This window comes from Piliocolobus tephrosceles, chromosome 17, assembly GCF_002776525.5.
Source record: "Piliocolobus tephrosceles isolate RC106 chromosome 17, ASM277652v3, whole genome shotgun sequence".
NCBI classification, from domain to species: Eukaryota; Metazoa; Chordata; class Mammalia; order Primates; family Cercopithecidae; genus Piliocolobus; species Piliocolobus tephrosceles.
In genome coordinates this window covers 51,401,887-51,414,864 of record NC_045450.1, presented here as the reverse complement: position 1 = coordinate 51,414,864, position 12,978 = coordinate 51,401,887, and the positions used below count along the sequence as shown (strand labels likewise).

Below are 12,978 nucleotides of genomic sequence, written 5' to 3'. Positions count from 1 at the left end.
TTCCTTCCTTCCTTCCTTCCTTCCTTCCTTCCTTCCTTCCTTCCTTCTCTCTTTCTTTTTTCCTTTCTCTCTCTCTTCCTTCCTTCTTCTTCTTTTTTTTTGGAACAGGGTCTTGCTTTGTCACCCAGGCTTTGTCACCCAGAGTGCAGTGTTGCAATCTTGGTTCGCTGCAGCCTCGACTTCCCAGCCTGAAGTGATTGATTTTCCCACTTCAACCTCTGGAATAGCTGGGACTACAGGCGCGCACCAGTCTGCCTGGCTAATTTTTTTTTTTTTTTTTGTAGAGACAGAGTTTTGTCATGTTGGCCAGGCTGATCTCTAACTCCTGAGCTCAAGCGATCCGCCTGCCTTGGCTTCCCAAAGTGCTGGGATTATAGGCGTGAGCCACTGCACCCTGCCTTGGTGGGTTAGTTTTAATGTAACTGAAAATTTTTTTCTATTTATTTTCTTCTCTTCATTTTCTCACCTCCTGTGACTCCTTTGAGATGGTTGTTGGATAAATCCTCCTAGATTTATCCTCTATGTCTTTCTTTTTTCCAAAAGAGAAAAGTCTGCCTTTTTGCTTGATTTTGATTTCCTTTATTTTTCAAATCATGAATTGGCATCTTAAATTATGTCTATTCTATTATTCAACCCCTCTGTTAAATTTTAAAATCTTGGCTGGATATGGTGTCTCACGCCCGTAATCGCAGCATTCTGGGAGGTTGAGGCGAGTGGATCACTTGAGGTCAGGAGTTTGAAAGCAGCCTGGACAACATGGTGAAATCCTGTTTCTATTAAAAATACAAAAAAAAAAAAAAAAAAAAATAGCCAGACATGATGGTAGGCACCTGTAATCGCAGCTACTTGGGAGGCTGAGGCAGGACAATCGCTTGAACCAGGGAGGTGGAGGTTGCAGTGAGCCGAGATGGCGCCACTGCACTCCAGCCTGGGCGACAGAACGAGACTATCTCAACAACAACAGCAACAAAAATTTAAAATCTTTGTTGTAGTTTCCCACACTCCTACCCCAAGAACACTTGTTTGCTGGTTGCCCTTTTTGAGTCACTTTCTTTGAAGGACACAGTATCTATTTTTATTCTGTGTGTATTAATTAATTAATTAGGCTTTTTGCTGAATCCGCATTCCAACCAGATGTGTAAGTGACATGCCCCACACCCAGGCCATTCCCCGCTCCGGACAGGTACTTCCCTGATGCGGTTTTGTTCTGAAGGGGCATCTTCCCACAGCCCATATCCCTGTCCCAGGGTCCTCTTCTTAGCATGATACCTGAAGTCTCTCTCAGCCCAGCCCAGCCCCCACTTCATGCTCATTATACCCTGAGATTTGCAGAAACCCTGCCTGCTCACAGTGTCACCCTTGGAGTTGAGGGGAGTGACCAAAGTCGTTTAGGAAAGTTGACACTTTTCCACAGGATTCTGAGCCTAAGTCATATTTAGCTTACATTGTTAGGTAAAATTTATATACAATGAAATGCACAGATCTTAAGTATACTATTGAATGTTTTGACAAAAGTGCACACCTGTGTGATCAGCTCCTCCAAGGAAGAGATGATATTTCTGGTACCCACAAAAGCTCCCTTATGTCTCTTTGGAAACGTGAAAGGAAAATAAACTACTCGGGACCCCGATTCACTGTGCCAAAAGAAACAAATTAAGCTGAGAGCTGAGTCATGCAAGAAGCCGCCTTTCCTTTTGTTCCTAAGCAGAGAGCTATAGATGAAAGGTGAAATACCCCCCCAGGGAGCTGCTCTGTGTTCATCTCATCTTATGTCAAATGCCGATTTCCTGAGTGCCAGAGGAAGACATCATTCACTCTTCCCCTACCTGCTCCTTTTCTCTTGCAACTTGTGGATTCAGTAATGTGACTCTACCTTTCTCTTTCCCTTTCAGCCCGCTTTGCCCCTGTAAATATTGAAGCCCTCATATCACATTTGGATGATTTGGAGAAAGGCACAGACCTGTTTCTGAGGCATTGTCCTTGACTGTGGCACCTTTTTTTTTTGGTAGAGTCTTTCTGTCACCCAGGCTAGAGTGCAGTGGCATGATCTCAGCTCACTGCAACCTCCACCTCCCGGGTTCAAGTGATTCTTCTGCCTCAGCCCCCAGAGTAGCTGGGGCTACAGGTGTGTGCATGCCCAGTGAATTTTTGTATTTTTAGTAAAGATGGGGTTTCGCCATGTTGTACAGGCTGGTCTCAAACTCCTGGGCTCAAGTGCTCTGCCCACCTCAGCCTCCCAAAGTGCTGAGATTACAGGCATGAACCACTGGACCTGGCCAAAATAAACTTCTAAATCAATTGTGGCCTGTCTCAGATACTTTTTGGTTTACATAATCAATCCCCAAGCAACCACTGTTTTCTTTCACTGTATTTTTGCCTATTTTTGAACTGCTTAAAAATGGAATCATCTGGTATGTTTCTATAATGTGAAATCCATCCTTGTTTTGTTGTATTCATAGTTTTGTTTTTTTTTTTTTTTAACTGCTGAGTAGCGCATTCCGTTTTCTGAATGTAGCACATTTACCTCCTTTTGAACATGTGGCTGTTTCTAGTTTTTGGCTGTTAGGAACATTCTAGTATACCATTCCTCTTGGCTAAACACATAGGAGAAGAATTCTGGGTCATGTGGCGGGATAGTGTGCATTTTTGAGTTTTTCTCTACAAAGCTAGAGTTAGGTATGCCTCACACTGCCTGGCCTGCAGGGGGCGCTGTGAGGCTACAGAGGGGACAGTGGACTTGAAGGGTAGAGGAGCCTGGGGCCACCCCAAGTTCCAGGTCTTCACCCCTAGAGGCTGCTGGCTGTCCGTCTCCCCACCTGAAGGAACTGCAGGGCCCTCCTTCCTCCCACACACCTTTGAGGCAGCAGCTAAGCACATGGCCTTCTCACAGCCTTCAGTGATCCCCTTGGCCCAAGTCATGATCCTGTCCCCAGAGCTCAGTGGACCCTCCCAGCCTGTCTCCCAGGCTGTGCTCGGGGCTCCACACTTCCTCCTACAGAGCCCCTTCCAGCTCCTCATGAGTCAGTTTGGGGCCTGGCTTTCCTGTCATGGAGACAACCCTTCCCCTGCCAGGATGGCTGGACTGTCCAGTGAGAGCAGAGCCTTCTCTGTTGGAAAGATCTGCAAGGCCTGCATGTGGGGACTCCAGGCCTTATGCTCAGGTTGTCGGTGGAGGGAGACACTCCAGGTCCCAGAGGGAAACAGCCCCTAGGCTTCTCCTGTGCCCACCCTGCTCAGCCCATATGCCAGCCTGACTCAGACCCTTGGAGACCCTGATCTCTGAGGAATTGACACCCCCTGCCCTCCTCACCTCCACCAGAGTGAACCTCAGTGAGGATCAATACTAAGTTGCAGGCCGGGCACGGTGGCTCACGCCTGTAATCCCAGCACCCTGGGAGGCCAAGGAGGGTGGATCACCTGAGGTCAGGAGTTTGAGACCAGCCTGGCCAACATGGTGAAATCCTGTCTCTACTAGAGATACAGAAAATTAGCCAGGTGTGGTGGCAGATGCTTATAATACCAGCTACTCAAGGAGGCTGAGGCAGGAGAATTGCTTGAACCTGGGAGGTGTAGGTTGCGGTGAGCCGAGCCGAGATCACGTCATTGCACTCCAGCCTGGGCAACAAGAGCAAAACTCTGACTCACCAAAAAAAAAAAACAAAAACAAAAACAAAAAAACCTAAAAACTAAACTGCAAGGAAGGCCAACAAATTTATTTTTCTCATAACAATTGCTTGGATGCTTTTTTTAAAAAGTAAAATTAAAATAATCAGTGTGAACAAAATGATCCTTTTGTTTTCTGGTTTTTCGTCTTCATCTGCCCCCGGTGCCCTGGTCCCCGCCCCCTGCCAGTTGGTTGGGGTCACTAGTCGGAAACACCTACACTTCTGGTCCCCCAGGCCCTTGGTGCCCAGTAGCCTGGGAGCACTTCAGGAGCCTTGGCTCCTGGGCCCTGCCCTGGCATTACCCTCTGCACCCTGCCAATCAGTAACTTTTGCTGAATGAACAAAATAATGCTTACATCAACTTTAGGCTTTTAGAATCCATTAATCCATTCTTTTCCAAGCAAAGGTGGTAATGAAAATGGAAAAGAAAACCATTCTAGAAAGAAGACAAGGAAGAGAGTGGAAATGTATTGTTGTAAAATACGCTGCCATTTCAGACAGTAGGAGCCTCCTCCAAGTCATTTCTTTCCCTTTGCTGGCTCTGGTGGCTTGGCGGGTTCTGGTTCCTTGCCCTGCTGGGGTTCTTTTTCCTTTCCTGGAGGAGCAACCAGCGTATGCTTTTTGGCCCTCTTGCCTCTGAAGTGGTTTCTTTGAAGACACACATCGATCAAAGCAAAAACTCCAGCCACACCAATAAGGATCTGGAAAACAAAAGGGTCCTCATGACTTTTGCTTTTCATTCCAAACGTGGTAAGTTTCCCTCCTGGTTTCTCGTTCATCAGGGGGTGCTGTTTCACACGTCCCCCATATCCCCTCAAATGTCAACCAGCCCCAAGAGGCTAGAAGCGTGCCTACTCCTTCAGCCTCGGCCTTCTCCACTCCCACATTCTGCCATCTCATCTCTGTTTCTTTTCTGTCTTGAAACCCAGCCAGAGTGGGACTGTTTGCTCTGGGGTCGGCAGCTACAGGAAGGAACCTGGGCTGGCTCCCCGGACATCATCTTTATTTAAATGGTGGCTCCATTGGAAACATCTGTCTACTTTACTTTTTTTTCCTTTGAGACACAGTCTCGCTCTGTCATCCAGGGTGGAGTACAGTGCCACAATCTCTGCTGACTGCAACCTCTGCCTCCTGGATTTAAGCAATTCTCCAGCCTCAGCCTCCCAAGTTGCTAGGATTACAGGCATGCACCACCATGCCAGCTAATTTTTGTATTTTTAGTAGAAAATACATTTTCTACTAAATTTTGTAAATTTCATGTTTTTGTATTTCACCATGTTGGCCAGGCTGGTCTACAAACTCCTGACCTCAGGTGATCCACTCGCTTCGGCCTCCCAAAGTGCTGGGATTACAGGCATGAGCCACTGCGCCCGGCCTACTTCACTTTTAAACTTTACTTTGATCCCAAGATTTTTGTGAAAAATAAAGAAGCCCTTTCCTTAAACAGAGGACAACACCCATCCCCAAAAGAGGTGAATTCAGAGCAAATGCACAGCCCAGCCTGCAAAGACTCACCACAGCAAGTAAGTAGTGGAGATGCATGGATCGCTGACTTCTCACAGCAAAGACCACGGCTCCCACCAGGAACGCACAGGCAAACAGGTCGTTGAAGAGGTCCTGAAGGTGGAGAGGTGAGTCAGCCTCAGCCAAAGCCAGGGCCCCGGCAACAAACACTGCACCCTGGTTAGCTTCCTCCAAAGGAATGATTTGCAAACTTCCACCTGATTTAAAAATGTGTGCATAAAGATAAACACACACCGGGCTAGGTGGACATATCTGTGGCCCTCCAGCTGGGCTTTTTAAATTGAAACCTAAAAAGTCCAGGATGCTAAAATGCCCTCATGCTGAAGCCTGTGAAGTCACCAGCCCCCTCTTCTACCATCTCTCTGTGAAATCACACGTTTGGTTTCTGCCTATGTCTCCTCCCACCAATACTCATTTAATATTTTTATTTTCTATTTTTTGAGACAGGGTCTTACTCTGATTACGCAGGCTGGAGCTTACTCTGATTACGCAGGCTGGAGTGCGGTGGCGCAATTTCTGCTCCCCGCAGCCTCGACCTCCTCAGGCTCAGGTGATTCTCCCACCTCTGACCGCCACTACGGGCGTGCGCCACCACGCCCAGCTAATTTTTTTTTTTTTTTTTTTTTTTTTGTATTTTTAGTAGAGACAGGGTTTCACCATGTTATCCAGGCTGGTCTCAAACTCCTGGACTCAAGCGATCCGCCTTCCTCAGCCTCCCAAAGTGCTGGGATTATAGGCCTGGGCCACAGCACCCAGTCAATACTCATTTAAATAAATACACAACTATAAAACGTCATGATGTCCCTCTTAAGGACCCCACCACTGACTTTCAGCTCCCAGGGCCAGCTCCCCGCTCTGGCTGGGTGGGCTGCATTGGCTCTGATGGACTTTAGCATCTCATTGGGAGCCTGGCAGCTTCCTCTGCAACCCGCTGCCCTCAGCCTGACTTCCTAGACCCCTTTCTCTCCTTGCAAGGTGGCACCACCTCTTCCTTCCTCAACCCTCCTGCCCATCCCCTGTGACTTCAGTCTCACCCTCCCCATACCATATACTCGTTTCCCTCCCGCTACTGGCAAGGCATTGCCAAACTTCTCAGAGCTGGCCAAACCATGGCCATAGCAGGCTGGCTTCCTCCCGCATCTCTCCTGGGGCTAGAGGATGGGGTGAGAAGCAGCTGATCCTGCAGCGCTGGAAGATGCCTGCCATTCCCCTTGGTTTCTATAATGCCATTTCCTGCTGTTGTCCTTCCCTGGCCACTTTGTTTCAGGCTTTTTCTTTTTTAATGTTTTGAATTTTGATACATTTCAAATGTCCAGAAAATAATAGAACATCCTACCTCCAACTCCCATCTCTACCAGGCCAGGAGCCACTGCCATTTAACAGATGTTAACGTCTTGCCAATGTCCCCTTTAGGCCTCTTTGAAATCAAGAAATCCAACTTCACAGATGGAGCTGCAGCCCCCTCGCTTCCTTCCCTCTTCCTGTCCCTCATGCCTCCCTCCTCCAACTTTTGGAAGTTGATGTGCAGTTTTCCCGTCTGAATTTGTGCTTTTCTACATATTATGTATTCATAAACAATGTATACTATTTTGTGTATTTCAAAATACACTTTTTATATTTAAATAAAAAGTATCCTACCTTTCAATGCTTGCTTTTTGCCTTTTGAGATTTATCCACATTGAGAAATATAGATTTATTAATTTTTTTTTTTTTTTTTGAGACAGAGTCTCGCTCTATCGCCCAGGCTGGTGTGCAGTGGCGTGATCTCGGCTCACTGCAAGCTCTGCCTCCTGGGTTCACGCCATTCTCCTGCCTCAGCCTCCGGAGTAGCTGGGACTACAAGCGCCTGCCACCACACCTGGCTAATTTTTTGTGTTTTTAGTAGAGATGGAGTTTCACCATGTTAGCCAGGATGGTCTCAATCTCCTGACCTCGTGATCCGCCCACCTTGGCCTCCTAAAGTGCTGGGATTACAGGCCTGAGCCACTGCGCCCGGCCAGATTTATTAATTTTAACTGATGTGGCCTACTATAGGAATGAACAAAATGAGACACAGGGTGTTTCTACCACGCACTGCAATCTTGAACTCCTGGGCTCAAGCGATCCTCACCACCTCAGCCTCAGCTGGGACTACAGGTGCCTGCCACTGTGCAATTAAAAACATTGTTTTTGTAAGCTGGGTGCAGTGGCTCACGCCTGTAATCCCAGCACTTTGGGAGGCCAAGGCGGGCGTATCACCTGAGGTTGGGAGTTCGAGACCAGCCTGACCAACATGGAGAAACCCCATCTCTACAAAAAATACAAAATTAGCTAGGTGTGGTGGCGCATGCCTGTAATCCCAGCTACTCAGGAGGCTGAGGTATGAGAATCTCTTGAACCTGGGAGGCAGAGGTTGCAGTGAGCCAAGATCATGCCATTGCACTCTAGCCTGGGCAACAAGAGCAAAACTCCATCTCAAAAAAAAAAAAAAAAAAAAATTGTTTTTGTAGAGGCAGGGTTTCCCTATGTTGCCCAGGCTGGTCTCCAAGCCCTGGACTCCTGGACTCAAGTGATCCTCCTGCCTTGGCCTCCCAAAGTGTCGGGATTATAGGTGTGAGCCACTGTACCTGGCCTATGATGTCTTCTGTTGAAGTTTTAATTTTAATGGGATACATAGTCTGTCTCTCTCCCTCCCTTCCTCTCTCTCCACAAATCCCAGGGACATTTATTGAATATTCTAGTCAACTGTTTTATAATGCTACCTCCGTCATATACCAAGTTGCCATATGTTTGTAGATCTATTTCTGAGTTTTCTTTTCTATTCCTGTATTAGTCTACTCAGGATGCCATAATAAAATATCCCAGACTGGGTGGCTTAAACAACAGACATTAACTTTCTCGCAGTTTTGGAGGCTGAAGTCCATGAGCAAGGTGCCAGGAAATTCAGTTTCTGGTGAGGGCTCTCTTCCGGGCTTGCAGATGGCTCTCTTCTCACTACGTTTTCACATGGCCTTTCTTTGATGCGTGCGTGTGTATGTGTGTGTGCATGTGTGCGTGTGTGTGTGTGTAGAGAGAGAGCAAGAGGGAGAGAGAATTCTCTGCTCTCTTCTTATAAAGCTACTTACTTACTGGCTGGGTGTGGTGGCTCACACCTGTAATCATAGCACTTTGGGAGGCCAAGGCAGGCAGATCACCTGAGGTCAGGAGTTCAAGATCAGCTAGGCCAACATGGCAAAACGCTGTCTCTAATAAAAATACAAAATTAGCCGGGTGTAGTGGCGCATGCCTGTAATCCTAGCTACTCAGGAGGCTGAGGCAGGAGAACGCTTGAACCGGGCGGTGGAAGTTGCAGTGAGCTGAGATTATGCCACTGCACTCTAGCCTGGGTGACAACAGCAAAACTCTGTCTCAAAACCAACAAGCAAAGAACAAGACACTTATTTGATCAGGGCCCCAATATTCTGACCTCATTTAACCTTAATTACCTCCTTAGAGGACACATCTTCAAGTACAGCTACAGTGGGGTTAGGGCCTCAGCATATGGTTTTGCAGAGTGGGAGACACAAACATTCAATCTGTAACAATTTCATTAGTCTTCTTGTCAGTCCCTGAGCTAGTACCAAAGCTTTATGGTAAATCTGATATCTTGTTGGCTGAGTCCATCCTTGTTAGCATTTTTTCTTCCTCCATAAGAATTTTAGAATCACCCCGTAAAGTTCCATGAAAGATCCATGTTAGGTTGAAATTTTATTTAATTTATAGATTAATTCAGAATTGAATTGATATCTCTATGATAATAAGTTTTCATATTTAGAATGTGGAATGTTTCTCTATTTACATTTTCCTTTGATATCCATTAATAAAGTCTTATATTCTCTATGTAGAGTCTTACATATCTTTCAGTAGGTTTATTCTTAGTCACTTTGTAGTTTTTCTTGCTGTTTTAAGTGGTTTCTTTTAAAGAGCTTTTTTTTTTTTTTTTTTTTGAGACAGAGTCTCACTCTGTCACCCAGGTTGGAGTGCAGTGGCTCCATCTCGGCTCATCCCAACCTCCGCCTCCTGGTTTCAAGAGATTTTCTTGCCTCAGCCTTCCGAGTAGCTGGGATTACAGGCAGGCACCACCATGCCTGGTTAATTTTTGTATTTTTAGTAGAGATGGTGATTCACCATGTTGGCCAGGCTGGACTCAAACTCCTGACCTCAAGTGATCCACCCACCTAGGCCTCCCAAAATGCTGGGATTACAGGCGTGAGCCCCCACGCCCAGCCAAAAAAAAAATCATGTATTTCTCATTGTTCATTGTTGGTATTCAGGAACACTATTGCTTTTGTGTCTGGTAACCTTGTGGAACTCAATCAGTTCTAGTGATTTCACTGTAGATTCTCCCAGATTTTCTGTGTAGATAATTCCATTAGATTTTTTTCTCTTCCCAATTTCTATTACCTTTTGTTTTCCTTGTCATATTGTACTAAGATCTCCATCACAACATTGAATAAAAGAGAAGCTAGTACACACCTCTAAGGAAATGCTCCTGGAGTGTCACCATAAAATACAGTTTGTGTGGGTTTGGATAAATGCCTTTTTTTTTTTTTTTTTTTTTTTTGTGAGACGGAGGCTCACTCTGTCGCCCAGGCTGGAGTGCAGTGGCACAATCTTGGCTCACTGCAAGCTCCGCTTCCTGGGTTCACACCATTCTCCTGCCTCCGCCTCCTGAGTAGCTGGGACTACAAGCGCCTGCCACCACGCCTGGCTATTTTTTTTGTATTTTTAGTAGAGATGGGGTCTCACTGTGTTAGCCAGGATGGTCTCAATCTCCTGACCTTGTGATCTGCTGGCCCAGGCCTCCCAAAGTGCTGGGATTACAGGCGTGAGCCACTGCGCCTGGCCCTGATACCTATATCAAGATAAGGAAGTTCTCTTTATTCCTAGTTGGCTAAGAGTTTTCTAAAAATTGGTATTGAATATTACTGAATGGTTTTGCTGTAGCTTATAGGATATATTTTTTCCTTTAAATAAAGCAGTAAAATATATTATGTGAATATATTATAGTGAAATATATTAATATGTATATTATATATAATAATTTATATATGTGTGTGTGTGTATGTATGGCAAAACCATCTTTGTATTCCTGGCACCAATGCTTCTTCATAATGATGTATTGCTTTCTTATATATTGCTTGATTCACTATGCTATTATTATTATTATTTTTTTTTTTTGGAAAGGTGTCTTGCTTTATTGCCCAGGTTGGAGTGCAGTGGTGCTCTCTTGGCTCACTGCAGCCTCTGCCTCCCAGGTTCAAGCGATTCTCCTGCTTCAGACTCTTGAGTAGCTGGGATTAAGGCAGATGCCCACCACCATGCCCAGCTAATTTTTTGTATTTTTAGTAGAGATGGGTTTCACTACGTTAGCCAGGCTGGTCTCAAACTCCTGACCTCAAGTGATCCGCCTGCTTCGGCCTCCCAAAGTGCTGGGATTACAGGCATGAGCCACCGCGCCCGGCCTCACTATGCTAATATTTTATTTAGAATTTTTATGGCTATCTTCAAATACGATAGGCCTATAGTTTACTTTCCTTATAATGTCTGGTCTTAAGATCAAGGTGCTAGCAGAGAGTAGGACATATTATAACGCTTTTTAAAAGAAAAAAAGAGACAGACAAAATAGAACTGAATATAAAATCTAGAAATAAACCCTACATATGGAATTTTTAGCATTTAACAAATACGCCATTTCAAATCCATGGTGGAAAAGACGTACTATTCAATACAAGAATAAATCAGGTGACGGGGTGGAACAACTGGAAAGCCATCAGGATATAAAAATGGAACCATGGTTCATATCATATCCCTAAATCACTCAAATGAATCAAATGTAAAATGTGAAACAATAAAAGTGCCAGATGAAAACATGAATTCTTTTATAACCTGTTTTTCTATTTATTTTTGAGTCAATTTTTGTAAATGATATTTTTTTCTAGAAAATTATTTTATCTGAACTTTCTAGTTTATTGGTATAAAAAGCTATTTTCCAGCTGGAGGCCTTTGGGAGGCTGAGGAGGGCGGATCACGAGGTCAGGAGATCAAGACCATCCTGGCTAACATGGTGAAACCCCGTCTCTACTAAAAACACAAAAGAATTAGCTGGGCGTGGTGGCTGGCGCCTGTAGTCCCAGATACTTGGGAGGCTGAGGCAGGAGAATGGCGTGAACCTGGGAGGCGGAGCTTTCGGTGAGCTGAGATCGTGCCACTGCACTCCAGCCTGGGCGACAGAGCGAGACTCCGTCTCAAAACAAAACAAAACAAAACAAAACAAAAAACCCCACCTATTTTCCCTTGTGTGTGTGTGTTTGTTGGGAGACAGGGTCTTACTCTGTCATCCAGGCTGGAGTGCAGTGGTGCAATCACTGTCTCACTGCAGCCTTGACTCCCCAGCTCAAGCGATCCTTCCACCTCAGCCAAAGTAGCTAGGACTACAAGTGCACGCCACCACACCCAGCTACTTTTTTTTATTTTCTGTAGAGATGAGGTCCCACTGTGTTGCCCAGGATGGTCTTGAACTCTTGGGCTCAACTGATCTTCCTGCCTCAGCCTCCCACATTGCTGTTACAGGCATGAGCCATCCAGCTGGCTTCCCTTGTGATCTTTAAAATCTCTTCTTGATCTTTGTACTGTTTTTCTTTGTTCCTACTTTTCTTTTTCTTGAAGTTTGTCTACTTTTGTCTTTTCACATAACCAGATTTTTAGTTTTATTAATCCTCCCTATAAATCTTTGTTTCCTATTTCATTAATTTTTAGTTCTTATCTTTGGCATTTCCTTAATTTCATTATTTTGTTTTGTTTTGGTGTCTTCTTCATATAGACATTTGATTTGTTAATGTTCATTCTTCTTTTCTAAGTATACAGATTTGAATTTGAATTATCTGCATTTTACAGGTAGTATTTGCAAACACTGCATATAACTAAATCCTCATATACTGACGGAAAAACAGTAGATTTATCCCCCAAACATACAAGGCTTTAGTTACATTTTAGTTACTGATTTCTAACTGTATTTCATTGAATTGGAGAATGTACTCTATATTTTATCAGTTCCTCGTTATTTATTTATATTGGCTTTGTGGTCTTATGTGAGGATAATTTTTATGAGTGTTTCAAGTGAGCTTAAAAAGAATATAAAGCCTGTTATTATGGATGTATGGTTCTATGTTTTACATGTCAGTGGATCAAACTGTTAATTACTGAGGGACACATGTTAAAATCTCCTGCTGTGGTTACTATTTGTTAATTCTTTCTTATAATTAAGTCTATGTTTGGCTTTTATATTTTGGGGCTATATTGTTAGGTACACACAAGTTCAAAATTACTATATGTAGTGATCTTCTTTTTTTATATATAAAATTGGTTTAGTCTGGTATTAAAACTATGTCAGCTTTTGGCTGGGCACGGTGGCTCACGCCTGTAATCCCAGCACTTTGGGAGGCTAAGGTGGGCAGATCCCAAGGTCAGGAGATCGAGACCATCCTGGCTAACACGGTGAAACCCCGTCTCTACTAAAAATACAAAAAATTAGCCAGGCATGGTGGTGGGTGCCTGTGGTCCCAGCTACTCAGGGGGCCGAGGCAGGAGAATGGCGTGAACCCAGGAAGCGGAGCTTGCAGTGAGCTGAGATCCACTCCAGTCTGGCGACAGAGTGAGACTCCGTCTCAAAAAACAAAAAACAAAACAAAACAAAACAAACAAAACAAAACAAAAAAAACCCACTACATCAGCTTTTTTTTTTTTTTTTTTTTTTTTTTTTTTTTTTTTT

The 12,978-nt window shown here is 44.6% G+C and overlaps 1 protein-coding gene across 1 annotated transcript in view; it reads right to left on the bottom strand.

The window, feature by feature from the left end:
• Window positions 1-4,002: 4,002 nt before the first annotated feature.
• Window positions 4,003-12,978, bottom strand: part of CMTM2 (CKLF like MARVEL transmembrane domain containing 2) — a 14,151-nt gene continuing 5,175 nt past the window's right edge. Inside the window, exons 3-4 of the mRNA XM_023209862.1 lie at window positions 5,181-5,282; window positions 4,003-4,366 (exon numbers count right to left, since the gene is read on the bottom strand). Coding sequence (XP_023065630.1) covers window positions 4,184-4,366; window positions 5,181-5,282 — 285 coding nt within the window. The 3' untranslated portion in view covers window positions 4,003-4,183. The remainder of the gene's footprint in view (window positions 4,367-5,180; window positions 5,283-12,978) is intronic.